The 23732-nt window shown below is 40.6% G+C and overlaps 2 protein-coding genes across 4 annotated transcripts in view; one reads left to right on the top strand and one right to left on the bottom strand.

The window, feature by feature from the left end:
• Positions 1-14588, bottom strand: part of a1cf (apobec1 complementation factor) — a 36319-nt gene extending 21731 nt beyond the window's left edge. For all 3 annotated transcript variants that reach the window (XM_033611301.2, XM_033611302.2, XM_033611304.2), the window contains exons 1-6: positions 14449-14588; positions 6906-7056; positions 6076-6210; positions 5854-5984; positions 5363-5601; positions 2008-2172 (exon numbers count right to left, since the gene is read on the bottom strand). In XM_033611301.2, the coding sequence (XP_033467192.2) occupies positions 2008-2172; positions 5363-5601; positions 5854-5984; positions 6076-6210; positions 6906-7007 (772 nt within the window). In that variant the 5' untranslated portion in view covers positions 7008-7056; positions 14449-14588. The remainder of the gene's footprint in view (positions 1-2007; positions 2173-5362; positions 5602-5853; positions 5985-6075; positions 6211-6905; positions 7057-14448) is intronic.
• Positions 14589-18205: 3617 nt separating this feature from the next.
• LOC117247266 (cGMP-dependent protein kinase 1) overlaps positions 18206-23732 on the top strand; it is a 95810-nt gene continuing 90283 nt past the window's right edge. Inside the window, exon 1 of the mRNA XM_078163229.1 lies at positions 18206-18530. Coding sequence (XP_078019355.1) covers positions 18268-18530 — 263 coding nt within the window. The 5' untranslated portion in view covers positions 18206-18267. The remainder of the gene's footprint in view (positions 18531-23732) is intronic.

The following is a 23732-nucleotide window of genomic DNA, read 5'->3' as shown; positions in this document are numbered from 1 at the left end:
TAATTTCCCATAAAAAGATTTACAAACTGATGAACAATAGAAATAATAAGGGTCCTAAAATGGATCCCTGTGGTACACCACATGTTGTGTTAAATGTGTTTGAAGCCCCCAAATTTACTATCACATATAACTCTCTCAATACCTTTAGGTTTCTTTACTTTACATCCCAAAGTCATAGAATAGATTAGATCTTTATTGACCACCATGGGTGGAAATTTGTCCTCAGCTCACCGAACACAGAAGACAACACAGTAAAAAGCAGACAAACAGTCAGTTAAAGGGCCAGTGTGTAAAATGGGTTGAAAACAGTGACATCAGTGGTCAAATTCTAGAGTGCAGGGCTCACTCGCTCACCCCTCCCGTTGGGTAAATGATTGTGGCCTCGTAGGGACAAAAAGCCTTGCGCACGAGTTTTTCAGGAGTAGGTCTATCTAGCAACGAGGTGAATGTTTATTTAGAAATCTAAACCATGTTATGATATTGTAATGAATCCCTCATGAGCAGGAGACCAGAGGATCGTTCGGGAAAAAGGCCCGTTTATTTGAGCACTCCAAAAACTCCGGTAACACTCCAGGGGGTAAAAGACTCGTCCCAAACTCTGACTCTTCTGGCGTAACACACACACTTCATACACATATACTCGTTTACAATACCGAGTGGGGACCCCCCTCCCCTCTCTGCTCCGCCAATCTCCAACCCGCACACTGACTGACAGCGTAGCCGGTAAACAGAGCTCAGCTGTTTATTTAGCCTAGCGATATCTCTGGACTATAGTCGCTGCAATGGACGACTTTGAACGCGATTTTGAAGAGTTTCTTGTAGCGGACACAGACCCAGAGCCATACCTGTTTGAGCCGGAGCATACAGATGAGGAACTCCATGTGTTTGATGCTGAGCGGGCGAGAAGAGAGGCTGAATGCACAGAATAGGATTCGGTGCTACTGCTACCATCGTTGGGGAGCTATATCATCAGGAGGAAAAGCGCCACAGAGAGTGCATCACAAGGAGTGAAGATGCGTCTTCTTTTCCTCACAGATGACGGTTCGGGTTCATTCTCTCCTGTTGTGTGGTAAGTGTGGTCCATTCGCAAACTTTATAACTAAAACAACTTTTCACTACTCTCTATCAACGAACTACTAACACTCTCTGCTGTTTCCTCCTCCTTCTTCCTTCCTTCCGCTGTCTTTGTTGGTTCATTTATACACGCGAAATGCGTTCTCTGGCTGGCTGGATTGTCCGCTCGGGCTGCCTTACATACATGGCGGCGCAAGATGGCGACCTCTCTAAAGCAAGGCCCTTGCTATATATATATAAAAGCATAATTATAAGGCTACGAAAACCAAACGAATTTCATTTTATAGCGATTATACACTTGTATAAACATATTAATTGGTAGAATATTCAGATTCAGATTCAGATTGACAATAAACTATGCCAAATATTACACACTGGCCCTTTAAACGAACACACAAAGTCATTACAAAACACTTAAACACATTAGATCAGCTCATTGTCTGTCTGTGGTTTAAAACTGTCATGTTATCAAGTTAAGGATATTGATTGAACTTGGGACGAAGGACTTCTTAAAAACATTTTTAGTTGCCAGAGGGACTCTGTAGCGCCTCCCAGAGCTCAAGAGCTCAAACTGGCTAAAGAGAGGACGGGAGCTATCTGCCAAGATACTCCTCGCTTTCTCCCTCGCCCTTCCTGTAAAGAGTTGGGTCAGGGGCTTTATTGTCTTGCCAACTATTTTACTTCCCATTGTCACAATCCTAGAAAGTTTTTTCTTGAAGTACAGTTAAGGTGACCTTACCAGGCAGCGAGATAAAAAGTTAAAACACTCTGAACCATAGTTTGGTACACTAATTCTAAAATTGTACACTGAGTTTCATCAGATCTCTTTAATACAAAGTAACATTATCTATGGCATCATTCCTGTTGCATTCAAGGACACTCCGACATCTGACTGTTGAGAGTTGGCTGCTGGCTTGTGTTGTGTTTTAATACCTGGTCTGAGGCTGTTAAATTCCTTCTCAATGGTCTCCTCGGTGGTCTGCAGCATCAGGTTCCTGACATACAATATTTTGACGGTTGCCATGGTATCTTCGTCCACCTCCACCTCAGGCTCCGCCCAGTCCACCGCGATGGTGTGACCCCATAGCTGGATACGGCCTGAGAGAGATGACAGGTAGGTTTCATTTTAATGTCTTGAATTGTCTTTACTTGATGTTGCCTTCAAGTTACACTTGAAATAAAAATAAAGAGGAAGCTATTACACATAAATTAGCCACAGCTCCCTCTGATAAAACATTAGTTCACTAACTCTATTAATCTACTAACTAACTATATATAATGATAGATTGATTGTTAGATAAACCAGGAAAAGACAACATATTATGATTTCCAAAATCTAGGCCAGTATCTACTCTCACATCATGATATCAATATAATATCCATATATTTCCCACCCTTAGTGTTACACAAATCACCTTCCTGTACAGAACCCATAAAACTGTTTTTCTATCTTATCGCTTAAGCTTTAAGGAGAGGCAATTCTTCTTTATCAGACACTTTAACAATTGATTTGTCCATAAAATGTTTCCTAACCCACAAAGTCAAAACACACAATGACTGTTGAGCGCTTCAGGCAACAATCACACTGGAACCAGCAGGAATCACAGAGGTTTAAACAGGTTTATTTCTGATAGCTGTGATCACTCCCATCAGAAAGGGTTTATCTCTTCATCCCACCCATCAGAACTCTCGTCCCATTGGACACTGACCCAGTGACACAGGCTGTGATTGGATGGTGATAACACACTCAGTCAGACTTTGACATTTTTTATTGTGTTGTGTTTACTTTTATGAGGTGTTTGACACTTATTGAGGTAATGTTGGTACTTTTGCAGCTTTAAAATGACTTCTCAGCAAAATCATTACAGCTGTATGTCTTTAAAGCACCACAGGAAACAGAGTTTACTGCAATAATCATAGAAACTTGAAAGTTGTTGCAGAAGGGTATACAAGGATGTAGTTGAGAATTGGAAGTTTTAAAAACTCTTCCTGTTGACACATTTAGAGGTGGTCCAATATTTGAGATTTATTTGAAATCACATTAAGTCCAGCCTGAGATACGTCAACAACTGCTGGATGTGGATCATCATTCATGTTCTCCTCATGTGATACTTTGGTTCATGACCAATTACCTGGAGATCTATTAACATTCCCCGAGCCAATCACCAGGAAAAACTGTCGGCATTATACATTTCTGCAAACCAGGGATACGTTTCCTTAGTATGTTATTATTTAGCGGATACGTTAAAACGTTTAGGCACAAAACCCACTTCGTTATGGTGAGGAAAAAATCATGTTTTGTCTTAAAAAACCGGACTTGGGTGGCACAACCCCCCGCTGGAAAAGCAGTGATGTCTTAATAAAACAGGACAACTTTTTGTGGCATTATTATCCCCACTGGGAAAACAAAAAACACCCATGCTTGGTCGCTAAAAAAACACTGGAAATACAACATTGAGCCAATAAAAAAAACAACTGGTTTGGCTGTTTGTTGGTCTCATACAGCAGTCTGCAGTGGTCTGGAGCTGGGAAGGTGTCTTGTCTAGGTATCACGCCACCCACCATACTGTCAACTTCCAGATGACAAAGTCAGCTCTTTAGAAACATTGATATGATACGTATGAAACATACAAATGTAACGTATTCATGGTGTGCAGATATGTACAATGCCAACATTTGCTTCGAGCGCCTAAACTGCATTTCCATCAGCTTCAGCTGTACTTTGCTTTCACTGATAATTAGCTAATCTTAGCGTGCTAACACAGTGAACATTATACCTGCTAAAAGTTGTATTCTAGCACTGTCATTGTGAGTATGTTAGCATTATTTATTTATTTATTTAACCTTTATTTAATCAGGAAGTCCCAAGCAAACACAAAACAAGCACGTCTCTATCACCACATTCTTTAAATTGCCCTTAAATTCATCAGTGGACATCAGTGTTTCTAAAGTAGCTCTTTTTGAAGATTGTTCCATGTCCATGGTGCAGCGTAGGAAATTGCAGTTTTCCCCAGAACTGTTAAGACCCAGGGTTCATTTAAACCACTTGGAGGAGCGTAGCTGGTAGGAGCGTAGCTGGAAACTACCCAAGCTGACTCACAGAAAGGTGCAAAGGTCGGCTGGAAGTTTGCCCAGTATTGCTTTACAGATAAAAATATACCAGTGCTGTTGCCTGTGAATGGTCAGTGATGTCCAACCCACCAAATCATAAAGAATACAATGATGAGTAAGGGACTTTGTATTTGTAATGAAATATAGAGAGGCATGGTATACTGAATCAAAGCATAGTAAAATTAAGGAGGTTGCAGGCATATACAATATGTCACCGTAATTAATCTCAGACAGAAAAGTAGCTTGCACAGGATTTTTCTTAGCACTGAAATAACACAAGATTTATTCATAAAATAAAAGCCAATCTACACTTTAAGCTTCCAAACAAGAGCAGCAATATGTACATTAAATGAAAGCTTGTCATCTCTCCATATACCCAGGTACTTGTATGAGGGCACACTTTCAATGGATTTACCATCAGAAGTGAAGAAGTCATCAAGCAACTGTGAGCGAGCATTTGAGAAGATCATGAACTTTGTTTTCTGAGCATTTAAAATCAAGTTTAAAGTCAGCAGAGCAGTTTGTAACGACTGAAATTTAGTCTGAAGCTCTTGTATTGAATGCATTATGGAGGACGCATGCATGTAAATGATGGTGTCATCTGCATATAAATGTATTTTGGTTTGAATGTCTTCACCCAAATCATTTATAAATGTAGAAAACAAAATAGACCCCGAGATGGAGCCCCGGGGGACACCTTTGGTTATCTCAAGAAATTCCAATTTATGGCGTTCTGCATAAACACACTGATAACAATCTGTTAAATAATTCTTGAACCAGTGTACAGCCTTAGAACAGAAACCAGCATGCCTTAGCTTGTTCAGAAGTTGTCTGTGGTCCATACCTGTTATTAGCATTTAGCTCAAAGCATCGCTGTGCTTGGTACAGCCTCACAGAGAGAGACTCTCAATCTGGTTAACACAAGAAATTCTCAATTTTGCATCATCCTTTTCAGAACAGCCATATGACGTTATTGTTTGTGTTCTGGGTTTGGTTTCTAACAGTTAAACCTGTCATCTGCTAAAAAGCTTTGCACTGAGTATCAGTTGTCAGGGCATCTTTGAATGCACCAACAACGAGAGTTTTTCCAAACAGGCCCTGCACCCAGCTGTGTTATTAAATTAACAAAATTTGACCCGCAAAACATAAAGTTGAATATTCAGTGTTTGATTTCTACCTGGCAGCAGTTTGCGACGGGCCATGGCAGCCGCTCGGTGGCTCTCATATTCCACAAAGGCGAAACCTCGGTTCTTGGATTTGTCGGCAGCGCTCGGGTACACAATGACGTCCACAACCCCGTCAGTGACCTTCTTCATCTCAGACAGGATCTCCTCACGCTTCTTAGTTTTTGGAATCCCACCCACAAACAGACGGCAGTTGTCAACACTGGCACAAACTCCGAGGAGGCGGCCATTTCTGCAGGATGGAGGGGGAGCGTGTGGTCAGATACCAGGTCGTAAGAACGAGGTCTTTTCTAGCATATGTCAGAACACTCAGGTGTTCGGAGGGGTTGTTGCTATGTGGTTATGGGATTGTTCTGGGTGGCTGTAAATGTATCAGCTGGCTACTAGACTTAATGTAGTGTTCAGTGAAAATGCAAACAAGCCTTGAGTGTTTGTTGTATCCAGTGTTGTTGTTGTTGTTGTTTAAAAAGAAACCAACCCTGACCTGATCTCGTAGTTGTTGAGCTGCTTCATGGCTGCTTTGGCCTCCTGTTTTGTACTGAAGGTGACGAAGGCGTAACCTCTGTTATTCCCGTTAAAGTCCATCATCATCCTCACCTCATAGATCTTACCGAACTGGAGACAGAAAGTATGAAATGCAAAAAGACGTAAGACCAACACACTTACTTGTGGGAACAAGATGTTGTACTGTAGAAACAATCATCACCTTCTCACACAGTGGAACCAGTTCGTCTTCAAACAGATCTCTCGGTAGTTTCCCCACAAAGATCTCGCTGCCTCTCTCTGGTGGCGGACCGTCCCAGCTGGGTGGTGGGCCGCCATACCGCCGTTGGCCATTCTCCTGAAATACAAACCCTCAAAATTAAAATAAATATAGCACAAAAACACACAATAACGATTGTTTAAATATACACCAAAGTCAGTTTCCTCTACCATCTGAGAATCAAGAGTTAAGGACGGTATAACAGAAACTAAATGTCTGCAAACAAAAATATACTTTACTACTTATTCAACGTGTAACATATGCAGCTCACAAACATGCAGTATGTTGTTGTAAAAGACGGAGGCGTCTTGTGTTGGATGCTCATGGAGAACAGGAAATAACAGGATCATCGACAGGAAGGCGATCCAGGCACTCGGAAAATATAGAAAAACGAGGAAGGAAGTATTAAAGAGCCTTTATTGTAGAGACTAAATCATTTAAAGAGCCAACACGTTTCAGCCACTGCAGGTCTTCATCAGGGCTTTAAAAACATACAACTCAGGTATGGCCCCACCTATATAGTGTCAGGAACCAATCAGAGGCCATCACATGACCCATATAGTGGCATGACAGGTGAAACAAAAACTAAAAAAGTAATGAAAAATGAGATGCGATACACGATAAAAAATATTTTAAATATATCCTAAAATCTTCCCTTTCAGTTTTGGTGTTTTGTTTCTAAAGTCATGTGGTGTGGTATATTTCAGAGGACCAGTGTGTAGTTAAATGCTCCTCTCTGTCTGTCCAGATGTGAACTGCCATCAGTTCTTTACCTGCTGCAGTTGGTATCCTGTGCGCTGCATGAGCGCCCGCAGCGCCGCCTCCTTCTGTGTCCCCGCCAGTCCGTCCCCGCTTGCTTTCTGATTGGATTCCATTGGGTGTGATTGACAGCGATATGTAAATCAGGGAAATTAGGGGTGCTCACTGGGAAAAGACAGCAACAAACAAAAAGTCATTTAAATTTACTGCAAAGTTGTAAATCAGAGTTTCTCGACCTTTGGTCCCTGATATGCAGAAAAGTTTTATGCAAAGTTACGTTCTGATTCAGCGTGAAACAGAAACAGAGGTGGTGTGAATACAGAGGACACAGGAAGTCAGTTGACCCTCCATCTAGTGAAGACATTTATACATCCATCAGTTCAGAACAATAAATGTCCAACTGTAACAGATTGTCCCAAAGTGTTTGGATCATATTCCTGATCTCCTGAGAATGAACCTCTGAGGATGACGGCAGCATTCACACTGGAATAAACTTTGTGCCTGTAAATGTAGTCAGTGATGTCCCTACTTTACAATAATGTCTCCACTTTATAAAATGTCCTCACTTTGCTAAATCGTCCTGACATGATCTCTGGGCTCTTGATAACATAGCGATGGTGGCCTAAAGTTCAGAGAGGCAGACCTCTGATTGGTCGTCAGTTCAGCCTTTGAGTGAGGCCCTTAACCCTTCAGTGACCAACAGATCAGACTGGTTATACTTGGCATCTTAAATGGTTATAATTGAGTGTCTGGTTGTTCTTGATTGATCTCAGTTTTATTCACAGTCACATAGAGATGAAGTAAAAACAACATTTCCCTGAGTGGTGTCCACACTGTGCTGTGTGTCCTCACAGAGCTGAACTCTGTTTTCTTGCTCTGAACAACAGATACGAGTCGTGTTTTGAAGTGAGCAGCAGAGAGGTCAAGGTCTGTTCAGTAATCATTGACAGAGACTGTGGACAGACTGCAGCCTGACTATCCGTCTCACTGTCGGACTGAGTGGAAACATACAAGGCTTCATCAGGGAATTATGGGAATTTACTAATCACACATGCATTTCTGTATTCTCAAATATGTGTCATCAAAACCCTCAGTGACACAAAAGTTCCTGTCTCATGGAGCTATCCTCGACTTAAAACCTTCAAAACAAGATTCATCTCTGAAGTGAGGACTGGACCACATGTCCTCACGTTCCCAAAAATATCCTAACTTACAACGCACCTTACAGTAGTGCACCCACTTTGTAAAAATGTCTTCACTTTTATAAAAATGTCCTTACTTCTAAAAACGTCCCCAATTTTTAAAATGACCTCAATTTCTCAAAATTTCCTCAATTTATAAAACTGTCCTCACTTCTAAAAATGTCTTCACCTTTATAAAAATGTCCTTACTTCTAAAAACGTCCCCAATTTTTAAAATGACCTCAATTTCTCAAAATTTCCTCAATTTATAAAAATGTCCTCACTTCTAAAAATGTCCTCACTTTATAAAAACGTCCCCAGTTTCTAAAAATGTCCTCACTTTATAAAAATGTCCTCAATTTGTAAAATGTTCTCACTTCTAAAAACGTCCCCAATTTGTAAAATGTCCTCAATTTCTCAAAATGTCCTCACTTTATAAAAATGTCCTCAATTTGTAAAATGTTCTCACTTCTAAAAACGTCCCCAATTTGTAAAATGTCCTCGATTTCTCAAAATGTCCTCACTTTATAAAAATGTCCTCAATTTGTAAAATGTTCTCACTTCTATAAAGTCCCCATTTTGTAAAAATGCCCTCACTTCTAAAAACGTCCTCAATTTGTAAAAATGTCCTCACTTTCCAAAAGAATGTCCTCACTTCTAAAAATGTTCTAATTTGTAAAAATGTCCTCACTTTATAAAAATGTCCTCACTTCTAAAAACATCCTCAATTTGTTAAAATGTCCTCAATTTCTCAAAATGTTAGAACGTTACAGAAATGTCCTCACTTTAAAAATTGTTATTACTTAAATAGTCTCTAAAAATCAATTTGTAAAAATGTTTTCAATTTCCAACAAATGTCCTCAGTTTCTCAAAATGCCATAACTTTGATGTAAACTTTGTAAACAATTTTACATTTTTCCCATAGTTTTAATTTTGGCCTGTCTTTGTAAATTGATTTTAAAAACATCCTCAATTTGTCAAAATGTCTCCACTTTGTAAAATTGTCCTTACTTACAAAAAATTGTCCTTAATTTCTAAAAGTGTCATCACTTTACAAAATGTTCCCATCTTTGGAAATGTGTCCTCACAGTTTTCCAGAAAATCTCCTAAATTTGTAAAATAAATAAATAAATCCTCAGTTTCTAAAAATGTTCTTTTTAGAAAATGTCTTCACTTTGTATAAATATTGTCAATTTGTAAATACATCCTCAATGTCCAACAAACATCCCCATTTTCTTAAAAAGATCCTCATTTTAAAAAGATCCTCATTTTACAATTTTTTTGTTAGTTTTAAAATTGTCCTCCTTGTTAATCGTTTTTCAATTTATGAAAATATCCCCACTTTGTAAAACTGTCCTCACTGCATGAGTAATTATCAGTGAAGGTGTCTTTAAAGGTGTCTATAAACTTTATATGAAGCCTAGAAGGTGGGTTAGTTATTAAAGATTTGTCCTAATTTAATATGTTTAATATCATGTGGTTTTATTCCTGAGCAGGGAAACAGCTGATCAGCAGTTTGGAAAATATCAGAGATCTGAAACAAATCTCATGTTCAGACACATCAGTGAGACACACTGTGTCACTGTGTCATGTCCCTTCATCAACACACACACACAGACCGTCCTGCTGCCACAAATACTCACTAGAGCACTAAACAGCTAAGTGGCTACTTAAAGCTAACCCTTTGAACCTTAAAGAGAGGTTGATATAATCAGTGTAATGATAAACAGGCTGCTGCTGCATCTTCACTGCATACATTAGCATGGGGAATCACACACACACACACACACACACTTTCTTTCTGTTTAATTTCAAAGAGAAACTCGACAGTGAAAATGAGAGAGGAGCTCTTCACATCAGAGAGGGAGGGACAGGCGAGACACAAAAGAAAACACAGACAGAGAGAGGGGTCAAAGGTCATGAGATGATGATGATGGTGATGATGATAACAAAGCAAACACACCCCCTCTCAGTAACACAGTAAAACACACAAGTCTTAAAAGCTGAATATACATAAAGTAAAATTACTAATTGTGCAGAACGGCTCTGTCATTATTAAATATTACATTATTTAGTTTTTATCACTATTTAATGCACATGAGAGCAAATGTGGAGCCAGTTTTAGATACTTTATATACTACTGGGTAAATCAGTGGATCACACTGCATCATAACTGTTTTTTGTTATGTAAAAGAGGCTGTAGTGGTGTAGCAGTACAAAGTAGCAGGGATTACTAGAATTAAGTATAAGTATCACAACTGTACTTGAGTAGATGTAACTTTCCACCATGAAAAATTATTCAGCAGAATTGTAGAATATTTTGTGCAGCTATAAAAAAAACAGAATTCCTGCCAGCAGTTTAACAGGTTAGAAAAAGTGATTGAAGTGTTTAAATTAAAACATTAAAGCTGATGTCAGAGTTTGGCTGCTGATAAAGGAGAGACAGTTTACAGGTGAACAGGTTCGGGTGACCTGAGACTCTGCTGCACCAATCAATACTGCTGATAGAGGGGCGTGTAACACACACACACACACACACACACACACAGCTCAGTTGTGCCAAAACATGAGAAAAACAGAAGGCACTCACGCTGTAAACTCCAACCCGTCCATGACATAACATTTTAATGTAAAGTCCACACAGATGCCCCAGAGTGTCAAAATAACATAAAAACTTTATCTTCACTCGACACAAAAACTCATCAATGTGAGCTCGACATGTTTTTCCTATTAAGTCAACACTTTTTTAGTTTTTAGTTAAATATTATAAAGCTGATTTCACCTAATTAGTTTAAGCTCAATAAACAACAGTTTCCCTGCATGTCATGAGACAGTATGTTTAAGAAAACTGTGTTTAAATGTGTTCTAAATCACTCATGTGTCTGTATTTCACAATGGTTTTCAGTTAACGTTGTGGTGAAAGACATTTTGCACCACTAGTTCAGTCGTATACACAGTTTGTGACGTGTCTGACATTAACTCGTGCTGAGGTGAGGTACAGAGCACGTCCTGGTTCAGAGTTCATCTCTTTGCCTTATTCTTGAAATCAAGAAACCTCAGCTTGCCACAGTATCTTATTATAGCTGGTTGCAAAATATGTACTCAGTAATTATGTTCATAAGACGTAGAATTAAATGCTCAAACAAACTGACATTAAACTTCCTGTCAGACAGGGGTCATGTGACACATTTATTGTGTGTCTGGTGAACTCAAAACTTTTATGTTTCTGTATTGTACTGAACGTAAAGTTTTGAGTGGAAGCTGTTTCCAAAAAATTTTAAGTTGACTGAGTGCACAGGGGTTTACAGTGTAGAGAGCACAGACCTTCGCCAAGGCCACGAGTCCAGTCTTTGATTTGCAAATCTGCGAGCGCAACCGCTGTATATGTTTGGACATACATGAGTTACGCTATCTTTTGTTTTTTCTTTTGGTCACACTGACCCTGACACAAATTTTGAGTTTTATTCACAGCTTGAAAGACGGGATTTTTTTTTTTAGCTTTCTAAAGATGTCAGTGTTGTTTTTGTACTCTAAATATTAAGCAAAATGCGTCACATTACATCATGACTGTCACGAGCCATGAGTTTGATAACGAGATACATGACAGAGACTATAACGGCCCTCTGAACTCTGGGGGCTGTCCTGAGTGAAAAACACCCAGAAAAGCAAAGAGACACTTTTATTTTTTCTCAGAAAATTCACTGAATAATTGAATTGTGGAGAATCTAACATAGTTAACAATGACCAGCTCGTCCACACTGATAATAACATTCATTTAACGTTATATTTTGGTGTGCGATGCTCAGCCGTTGAGAACTGCTGTACAGTAACTGAAGCACTAAAGTTCAGTTGCTGATTTATTTTTATCTCTTCAAGGGCCGACGACGACACATTAAACACATTAAATAAACCTTTATTTTAATCAGACAAACCCCACTGTCCCGGCCCGTCCTTACTGTCAAAAGTGCATGTTTGACCAAAACGTAAATAGATAAATAAAAATCTGTCTGGTGCCGCAAAACATATTTGAGTCTTATAATGTTAGCTTAACATTAGCTAGCTGTTTAGGGCCTGTTTATACAGTTCCATATATTTCTGAAAACGGGTATTTACCTCTGCGTTAGCACCTATCATTTACATGTAAGCGGCATTTTTCTTGACGAAAATGGAGATTTTCAAGAAACGGCTTCCAAGGTGAACATTTTTAAAAATATCCAACCATCACGTAAGCAGGATAGATGGAGATTTTGGAAAACGATGATGTTGCAACCCAGTTCGTGCATGCCCATTAGGCGCCCGGGAACCACAACAACAATGGCAGATATATGCCAGGTTGTTTATGTTTTGTTAGCACTTTTGGGACTACTTACGAGCTTACAAATGAGCTTAGCACTGCTGGATCAACATCACCGCTACATCGGCGCACAAAGACGTCTGCTGTGCCCAATATTAGTAAGTGTATAACAGCTAACTATGCTACATAAGGTTAAAATGTATTTTATCATTGTTTTTATCACTAGCGCCAAGAGGAAAATAAATCACTGTGCATGCGCAGAACGTTCTTCTATGGTGTTTGACATATGGCGTATCGCCACCTACTGGCCTGGCTAATTGCAGCAAAAAGCTGCCATTTTTGCGTTTTCATGTAAACAGGGATATCGTTTTCACAACTGATTGTGTAAACCCGGAATTATTTTTATACAGGATAAATAAAAATTCGTTTTTTATTTGTATCCGTGTAAACAAGGCCTTCGATTGCACATACAGATAGAAATGTTTAAACTTTTGTCACTTTTGCTGCACATCGTTAGCTCAGTTAGATTCTCCACAACTCAGTCGTTCAGTTCATTTTACTGAAACCGTGAGCACCAGAGAATAAGATTAAGATTTACCAGCAAGACAGGAAAATAATGGTGACTCTCTTCCTCTGAAACGTCATCAAGTCTGAATATGTCTGTTCCTCGATCACCCTGTGAATTTATATTCCTTTAGTCCGTAAGAATCCACTGATGAAAATAATGAAAAGTGTTTTTCATAAAAATGAATCCAAGTTGTGAATATTGTTTTAACAGGATACAGTTGTGTTTGGTCGGTAAATCTGGTGTGGTAATCCTTGAGTGCTGTCAAGAGTGTCATAACTCTCTCTGATGTCCTGTCTGTCAGAAGTACATTAAATGAATGATTTGTAGGTGATATGTTATTCAAGTCGTCATAAGTAATGTTCATACTGGTTTAAATAAACAATTTGATCAAGTTTTCCATCTTTGCTGAGCAGGAAAAAAAGGAATTAAAGGCCTGTTTCATAAAGACGCACTAACTTTAGTGACCTGATCAAATAATAGCCTGGGCTACTAACTTAAGTTTAACAATGAGTACTTCTCTTAATGCTCCCTGAGTACTCTTTTAATGTGGTAAATAAAAAAATAAAAAAATATATATATACTATATAATATTAAAATGTAAAAATATATTAGATTTATATCATCTATAATAATATTTTTGTATTGATATTAACAATACATAAAACATATATTAAACCATGTATTCATGATTATATATATTTTTTAAAAAACTTTAAAGTGCTTAAATAATTGTAAATAAGTGATTAAACAACCTTCATTCTTTTTGTAGTTTCATTTTTTTAAAAACTCAGAAAACATGTAAATATAAAAAAAAAAACCAACAACATTTTTTGCTATTTCTGTTAGTAGTTTATTTACCACAGTAAGCTAATGTTCTGAAAACATGTAATGGAGTATTTTCATAAGGTGGCGGTACGATAGTAAAGTATGTGAATACTTTTTCCACCAGTGTTGATATATTTAAGATCTCTATTCAGTGTTTGGAACGTTACTTTTGAAATATAATAGTTTATTACATTAGTAACAAGTAATCTATAGGTAATGTAACTATTTTATTTACTTCATCAAAGTGATGTAACTGATTACATTTGATTACCTCTTGAGCTGGGCAATAAAGCTGAAACATGTCCAGAAATAGGCCAAAAGAAAGCAACAGAATTAATTTTTATTCTACATATTTTACTGACAATATGTTCAGATGTAACCGCCTTTGTAATCACCAATATTTTAATTAGGAACTTCAATTTAATTACATGTTTGTCTCAGTATGTCAGCAGACTGTTTGTATCGAGACTTTCACTCACTGTCCTCTGTCTCCATCAGAACACATGTTAATGCTGCTCGGCCTGTTTGCTCAGTTAGCCACGTTAGCTTCTCTGATGGCTACTGTTCATCAGACACCAGCGAAGAAGACGACACTCACTTCACACGCTCTCTCTGTCTCTCTGTTTGTGACTTTAAAATGATAAAATATGAAAACTTTATTTCTTATAGTGAAAAACAGAAAAACTCACCTGAGCAATTTCAGAGATCACCTCCCTCCGATCAGAGCTGTGTCATTCTGAGGGCCGAGTGTGTGTCACTGTGTGTGTGTGTTCACGTGTCATCATGGACCTCACCGTGTGTGTGTGTGTGTGTGTGATCACATCATATCAAACTCCAAAGGTTCACTGTCTTGGTGTTAGCTTTACGAGCCGGCCAATGTTAATGTTTAACTTGCTGCTATCTGTAGAGAGACACACACACACACACACACACACACACACACACACACACACTAACACATGCAAATACACATATGTAGCACACACACACAGCCAGCAGGACTGTGTGTGTGTTTCAGGAGGCCTTTGACCGACAGTCACTATCTGGATCAGAGTGCTCTGCAAAGGTCTCTTCACCTGCTATCACACACACACACACACACACACACACACACACACACACACACACACACACACAGGGAGAACATGGCAGCTGTTACACTCTTTCTTCTGTCAGCATGCGACTTGTTAAATAAAGTTTCAATAAAACGTTCAGAGCTCCACCAACTTATCTGTTCTGTCACAACTGGGTCAAAGTGTCTCTGGTCACTTCACTCATCACATCACAGCAAGTCAGCTTCCGAGCACACGTCCCAGCATGCTTTGCATTTGGATTAAAGTCCGCCAGAAAGTTGAGTTTGTCCTAATTTGGAGAAATTCAGTTTTTGTTCAGAGCTCTGTGGCTGTGGTTGTCGATGCTCTCACTCATTCACAAACACTGTGTACACATGAGGCACCTGGTGGATCAGTGGATGGAGCAGGTGCCCCATGTACAGGGGTTTGATTCCAGCATACGCACATTTTACGCACAAGTTCAGTTTAATTCAGTGTATTTATTTGCACAAATGTAAAGAAAAGACAGGAAAAAATACATAAAAGTTTAAACATTGTACAGGAGAGTTTAGATATATAATATCTATAGTATAAAAATACCTCAACTATTAAATAACAACATCATACATAAAAACTGACCCCTTTGGACGTGAAGAAGGAGCAGCTCTACTCTGACTCCTCCCCCTTTCTCTTAAGCCTAGTTCACATTACATGATTTTCATCGCGATTTTGACATCGCAGAGGATCTTGAGAGCCACCTTGGGTCGGAGATGAGTCGGCAGATAGTCTGCCACGACGAGTCCTCGTGTGTGAACACGCCTACGAGCAAGTCGCCCCCTCGTCTGTGACTGGGACTGGATATCTGGCATGCTAGAAAACTGGAGAAGTGTGACACAACTGAGAAAGAGCATCAGCCAATGAGAGGCGGGATACATCCCACGTCAGCACGCAGGAGGACGGAAGAAATGTGAGGAGGACAAGCCGCAGGGTTGCCAGGTCTGCTTATTAGCCGTGACTTTGGGCTTGTTTTTTGTAAAGTCGCTTACAAATATTGGTAGTCGCGGGCTGCATTTTTTTTTTGGGCTTGTTTCTAAAGTGGAGTTGCTTATTTGGGCTTGCTCTCTAAACGTCGCCTTCCTCTATATATATCCGTCGCTTCTTTTGGGCTTGTTTCCATAGCCCTGGTTGCTTGTTTCTCTCCCAAGATCTGGCAACACTGACAAGCCGGGAAGCAACAACAACAATGGCGGCGTCCACAGGATCACGGGGAGCGCGTTGTGTTTGGACCCAGGCCCTGGAGGCAGATCTGATTCAACACTGGGAAGAATATCCATGAGTTTACCATGTGTCGTCTCCAAGTTTGGTGACGTCACCGCGTTATCTGGGGCTCAGTCGGCGAGGGCTCGGTGGAGGAATCTTGTGGTGTGCACACACAGGTCGTAACACAGTTGGCGAGACTCCCAATGACAGAAACACACGTTGCCAGGTATGAACACTCAAAAGAATACGTCATTCTCCGCGATGCGTTGCAAGGTGAAAATCGTGTAATGTGAACTAGCCTTAAGGCTGAGCCCAGACACCCCACAGAGGAAACTCATTTCAGACGCTTGTATCCACAATCTCTTTTTCAGTCACTACCCAGAGCTCATGACCATAGCTCATATGTACTTTGTGGACTTGGAGAAGTCTATGACCACGTCCCACGGGGTGTCTTGTGGGGGTACCGGGGTTGCTGCTACGAGCCATCCGGTCCTTGTATGACCAAAGTGAGAGCTGTGTCTGCATACTTGGAACAAAGTCAAACACATTCTCAGGGTTGTCCCTTGTCACCGATCCTGTTTGTGATACTCATGGACAGGATCTCGAGGTGCAGCCGGGGGGAGGAAGGGGTCCAGTTCCAGGACCTCAGAATTCTGCTTTTTGCAGATGATGTGGTTCTGTTGGCTTCATCACATCGTGACCTCCAGCATGACCTGGGGCAGTCTGCAGCCGAGTGTGAAGCGGTCAGGATGAGAGTTGTTTGTCTACACCTTAAAATCATTCATTATTTTTCAAAAACAAAATATCTGCTTTATTTCAGACGAAATTAACCCAGCAGTTGATTATTTAATTTGTAAAACGCTGCTGCTCCGGTTCGATCTTTCTACGACATTCACAACATTGTTTTGGTGTTTTTATTTTCTCCTAAGATCGTTAGGTTAACCACAACGACATATTACCTAGAACCAGACTGCATTAAGAGCGCAGCAGCCGTCCTCTCCAGTTGGAACTCATCCACAGTTTGAACTGAATGTTGTTTGATGTGAAGTCGTAGAGTCGAGTAAAGAAACGTTTCTCCGTCATGTCATGAGACGGAGCTGTCGATCATCCAGCAGCTGCGAGGAAACACACAGAGACATTTATTCTGTTTTTAGTTCAGTAAATATTTACTGATGCTCACTGGAAAGTTTTAACACTGGACAGAGGTGTGTGTGTGTGTGTGTGTTGGCAGTCAGACAGTGAGGTCCTTGATTCGATCAAAGGGAGGAGGGCTACGACACCACACACTAACACAGTGTATGTCTTTAATCCACTGCAGGACTCCACATATGATTTGACAAATAAAGATTTCCAGTGAACCCAAATGTTCTCATGTTTGGTGTCTGTCTCTTTAACGGCTCACACTTAAAGGAGTCTTCCACAGATTTATCATCTCACTCTTTTCAATCTGTCCGACTCAGGGCAGACAGTTTACAACAAAGAGGACTGAAGTCGACGCAGCAGAATCAGAGATATTGTATTTTTTATTCCACACAATCTTCTTTGCGTGCAGCACAGATGAGCAGCAGGCTACAGAGGCAGGCAGTCAGTCGCCAGAGGAAAGTGTTGGCATTGTACATTTGTATGTGTCACACAGTTGAGTTCAACAAGCTTTATTAGCTCGATATTTAACATGTTCCTGTAGCACAAATACAATTAAAAGGCAGTCAGTAAAGTTTACAACTGACAACACGTGACAACGGTCAGCAGAGCAAAAAAAAAAAAGGTCTACGGTTGATCCTTAAATTCGATTAAGTCCAATAATTTACTTACTGACTTAAAGCAACTTTTACCTTTTTTGCATTTCACACAGCACTTAGAAAAAATTTGAACATCCAAAACTCCGCCCCTCCCGCTGGGTTTGGATGAGGGGAAATGTTCCTCTGCTGGCCTGACTGTGAGGAGATGGACTCCAGCTGTTGGCTGTCTGTCTCTCAGTCTGACCTCTGCAGGATCACTGATGTGGAGTCAAACCGACTGAACCGATCAATATTCGATTTTTATTCTGAAACCATTTCGTCTCTTCAGGACAATCTGAACCTGATTTACTTCTTTACAGTTTCTTTTTATATTTCTGGAGAAACTTTGATCTCAGTTGTGTCTCTGTTTGTCCAGTTGCATCCTCTCCGTCTCTGTCCGGACACTCATCGGAGGAGGATGAGCGGGCTGGAGGCGGACTTGTCCCGGCTGCTGCGGCTGAAGGAGGAGCGGATCGGGCAGATGGAGCGGAGGCTGCGGGAGAAGGAGGAGGAGGCGCTGGAGCTGCGGAGGAAGCTGCATAAGTGTCAGTCGGTGCTGCGGAGCCGCGGCGTCTGTAACCCGGACTGCTGGCCGGACAGCCGGCGCACCCGGCGGGCTGCGGGGGTGTCCGCGGAGCCGGTGGAGGAGACGGAGCTGCGGAGGTTCTCCAAGACACTCAGGTGAGGGGACACACCTGAGACCTGCTGAGCGACTTTTTAAAGAGGTCTGCACAATATTTATAATAACAATATTTATTACTCCCTGGTTTCATATCAGTCTTATTTTATTCCACTGTACCTTCATTTAAGAGCCAGTAGAAACCAGTGTTAGTGCTTGATTTATCAATAAAATAGAATATTAAATTACAGGCTGTAAGTGTTACTAAAACACTTTTTATTTGTTATTAATTATTCATATTTTAAATGACTTTAAATGCATGAAGAGTTGAATCACAGCTGTAAAGTGTATTCATAAGAACACAAGCGTTTACAGATTTCTACACAGTTTGCATTCACCTCTAAAGACTTTAAATTATTAAAATAAATGTACAACAACAGGACAAAAATATATAATTTAATGAGGTATCTCTGTATAAAATATCTTATGGTAACTCCCAAAGAGAGTTCAGTTTGAAACGCAGAGAAATGGAACCATAAATACAGGATGAAGCTCAAGTGTTAGCCCAGTGCAGTGTGTTGTAATGACGGAGAGCAGCCAGCAGAGGGCGCCACAGGGCCGCAGCTCACAGTCATGTCCTCTGATGGCTTCAATGTTTCAGCTCCTCGTGATGAAGATCTCAAGTTTAAATGTTGCCTGAAGAAAACCAAAGAGCTGACACTGCTGCCTTTACACCATCAGGGCGGATCAGTGAAGATGAGTGGTGAACAAAAATGTGGGTCGGGGCCCTCCCAGAGGTTGAAAAAAATATATTTAAAAGAAATTTCTGTTTTTTTGTGCACTGGATATCTTCAATGCTCTGGCCTTTGTTTTGCATCTTTGTGTGTTTGTTTTGCAACTTTTAGAAATCATTTTTCATCTCTTTGTAGTTGTTTTGCATCTTTCTTGCATCTCTGGTCATTTTGTGTGTCTTTATAGTTGTTTTGCGTCTCTTCGTAGTCTCACTGGATCTCTTTTTGGTCTTTATATCTCTGTGGTCTATTTTCATCTCTTTATGGTGAGTTGCGTCTCTTTGCAGTCATTTTTCGTCTCTTTGTTGCCGTATTGGATTTCTATTCAGCCTTTGTGTCTCTGTGCTGTCTTTGCATTTCTTTGTGATCATTTTGTGTCTCTTTGTAGTTGTTTTGGATCTCTCTTGCATCTCTATAGCCCTTTTTAAATAGGAATTGTGCAAATTTGCAGGAAAGCCCAATCAGTCTTTTTTCAGCATTGGCAGTATAAAAACAAAATCGGGGAGTGCAGCAAAATGCCGCCTACCTACTTTTGTTTATACAGAATGCGCCTTTTTTTGGGGCAATGGGGGGCGTGAGCAGCTCAGCGTGTGACATACTCCGAGGGAAGCCACAGCTGGTCAGTCCTTCTGCGATTCTCTCGTAAGTTGGCCCGTCCTTCACCATCCCCGTCATCTGACGGTTAATGGCCTCTTTGTTTGTGAGGACAAGGAGGGCGCCCAATTCCTTGTCTCCCCAGTTGCTCATCTTTACAGTGTCTGTCAGGTTTGTGTTTCCCTCTTGCTACTAGCTGCTCGCTAATTCCTGCTATCAGCTGTTTCCTGTTTATCCACTGCCAGTTGGTCGCACGTGCAGCGTCATCAACAGCTCCTCCCACAAGTCTTCAACAGCCCCTCCTGTTGTGGAAGGCCGCCTCATTCTTTTTAAACCAAAAAGGTTTCGCCAATATGTTGAGCACCTCGGATCAACTCGCCAGTCCAGCTCTGTGTGTTTAAACGCTCACAGCTTGCCGGCAAAACAGCCCAACATTTGCCGAAAATCTGGTAGTGTAAAAGGGGTTTTAGTGGTTGTTTTGGATCACTTTTTTGCATTGGATCTTTTTTTGGTCTTTTGCATCTCTAAGTGATCATTTTGTATCTCTTTGTAGTTGTATGTAATCTTTTGTCTTTTGCGTTTCTTGTGGTGAATTTGTTTCTCTTTGCAGTGATTTCTTGTCTCTTTGTGGCCATTTACTGTTTCTCGCATCTCTCTGGCTGTTTTGCATCTTTTTCACATTGAATCTCTTTTTGGTCTTTTGTGTCTCTTTATAGTAGTTTTCCATCTCAGTGGTCATTTTCATCTCTTTGCAGTCCTGTGCGTCTCCTTGTGGTTGTCTTCATCTCTTTTTAGTCTGTTGCTTTTCTTTTGAGTATCACAAAGAATAATTTGTACAAAAGACATTACACGATCACTCTGTGTAATTATTGGTAACTTGTTGCTCCGTGATGTTTACTCCCTCTGATCTATAAATGTTTAAAAAGAAAAGAGCTTTAAAAACAGGCTCAGGAGGAAAAAAAAAGAAGTTTGTGGTTGTTATGTTGTTAAATAATAAATGCGGATGCTCTGATGGGTTTTATGGAAATAACACACAAACAGAAGGCGAACGAATGAGGCCTCAGACCTTCAGGGTTTGTGAGTATTGCAGAATGTTTTAGTAATATGAACCAAAGAGGCACAATAACGGATACAAAGACCTGAAGGCAGCTTTAACCTGATGTTGAGGTCGTATGTCAGAGATGTAATACCTCCATTACGTAAGTTAACGTGGCGTTCAGGGTGCACACTGCAGATGCTCTACATAAATAACACAAACCGACACAGAAAGCTGAAAGCAGACGTTATTCTGGCAGACTGAAATGCAAAATAAAGACAAATAACATTAATATGCTGCTTCTGTTTGGATGTGAAAACACTGTGTAATCCTCACCAGTGTTTTCTTATGATTAACAAAATGCATAATTTAAAGTGGACCCACTGTGTTTCCGTACGTTGTGTCTTCATGTGGTGTTACTGTGTCAGGTGTTCAGTTTCAGATAATGTGTGTAAAGGTGATCGATGTGAGCAGAAACCTCATTAACAGTGTGCTGGATTTACTTATATGGTCATCTGCTCCAGTCACGCTACCTCTAGTGTTTACACCACACACGCTGCTACATGTAGCTACATGCTAACGTCAAGGAAAAATATAATCTAGGTTGCTGTTGCATTGAACTTCTCCGCGATTCTGGATCATGTGTGGTTGTGTAAGAAGCTTTTATTGTTTATTAAAACGTGACACTAATTAACATTAAAGCATGTCAACATGTTCTAGTGCAGTGGTTCCACAGCCACAGGGTCTAGATTTCTTCTTTGTTATTAGTTCAAGGTCTGTCCGTAAGCGTCATACTTGTGTTTGGACATGTTGTCGAGCTAGTTTGCTGTCTCGGTCAAGCAGCTGTCTGTTAGTCACTCACTCCACAGCAGGAAATGGCACTTCACAATAAAGCTCTGTGCTGGAAATTCCCTGCACTTAAAAATAAAGTGTGTTTTTTCAAACTTGAGAAGTGTGCGAGTCACTTGCAGTCCATTTAGTATTGACCTGGGACCCACTATTGGACCGCGACCCACCAGTTGAGAACCACCATTATAGTGAAACCTTAAAGATAAGTATGAACCTTAAAATGAGTATGATCGGTCCTCTTTCATAAGAATCTGAAACACATGAAACTGTAAATGTGGGTATTTCAGTCAGGAGCTGTCGGTCTTCACAGCCAGGTCGATCCATTGTAGGGAAACATGAGGATTTGCATACAGTCTCTTTCAAAATAAAAGCACTACATCGGAACAACACCGCCACCTGATGTTTTTTCCTTCAAAACACTCACATGTGGTTATTACATTTAGCCAACACACACACACGTGGTTACATTTAGCCAACACACACACACACACACACACACACACACATGGTTGGGTGTAGGAGAAAAGAACAGGGGTTGTCTTCTTACATTCTTACAGGGTGTGAACAACGTCCTTCCTGGGTGAAAGTCTGTGGTTGTTGGACCCATCCACTACTCCTCCCACTCAACCTACTCAGACTTCCACTGCCTTATCTTTCGTTGTTGTCCCACCATGTTTCAACTGGGTTGAGGACACATGTGAGATTGGGGCTTTATAAAAAGGTAGCGACCAGGGGGTAGCAGCAGCTGTATAAGAGGAAGCCACAAAAATCATGGATGCAGCACCGAAAAATGCAAATGTGGCTCACTTTCAGTTTTGTTGGCGATAATGGTGCAAACAGTAACCGATAATCCCGGCGTAGTATAGCTGTAATGGAGACGAATAAAAATGAAAGTTCACTTGTGCTTGCTGTGTTTACAGCTAAGGACACAGGTTTTAGTTAGACTGTATAAAAAATGGACGCGGCAACCGTGATGTCATCCACTGGTTTGTGGACTCCCATTTTGAAGCGTGGAGTTGGGCAATTCGGCCGTCGCCATCTTGGTTTTTTGTTGGAGCTGTGGAGCGAGGAGTGGATCTGACTCTGACTGTAGTGACGGCCCGTCACTCAAGTGGCCCCACCCTGAAACATGCATAACTTTAGGCCTTAATATGATGCAAATGGGTGAGTTATAAAAAAAATCACCCCTGCTTAGTTTTGTTTAAGCATCAAACTTACCTGCATTCTGGTGAATTTTTACGCATCAGTTTTGTGTCATTGATTCTTTAATGTCTTTAACTATGTCAGTTAGTTTGGTTTTAATAATTTACAGGAGGAAACACATCCAGCTCGTGTTAAAATTGAATTTCATTTAAGTCTTTTCAATTCATTTCAGTAGTGTTTTGATGATCAGCAGGTTCCACTGGAGTACTTCTTGGCAATAATACAATAATCCCCATATTTTTCAGTTTTATTTTGACTTGTTTAATTCTGCTTTGAAACAACATTTAATTCTGATGGTTGTAAAGAGGTAAACAAAATTATTTTAAATCAATATTGAAATTTCAGACAGATCTGTTTCAACGCTGAAACAATTTTCCTCGGAGCACCTGGAGGAAACCCAGGCTGACACAGGGAGAACATGTCGGAGCACCTGGAGGAAACCCACGCTGACACAGGGAGAACATGTCGGAGCACCTGGAGGAAACCCACGCTGACACAGGGAGAACATGTCGGAGCACCTGGAGGAAACCCACGCTGACACAGGAGAACACGTCGGAGCACCTGGAAGAAACCCACGCTGACACGGGGAGAACATGTCGGAGCACCTGGAGGAAACCCACGCTGACACGGGGAGAACGTGTCGGAGCACCTGGAGGAAACCCACGCTGACACGGGGAGAACATGTCGGAGCACCTGGAGGAAACCCACGCTGACACGGGGAGAACGTGTCGGAGCACCTGGAGGAAACCCACGCTGACACGGGAAGAACATGTCAGAGCACCTGGAGGAAA

Source organism: Epinephelus lanceolatus, chromosome 21 (genome assembly GCF_041903045.1).
Source record: "Epinephelus lanceolatus isolate andai-2023 chromosome 21, ASM4190304v1, whole genome shotgun sequence".
Classification (NCBI taxonomy): Eukaryota; Metazoa; Chordata; class Actinopteri; order Perciformes; family Serranidae; genus Epinephelus; species Epinephelus lanceolatus.
The sequence above is the reverse complement of the archived record's forward strand: the minus strand, read 5'-3'. Positions and strand labels throughout refer to the sequence as shown.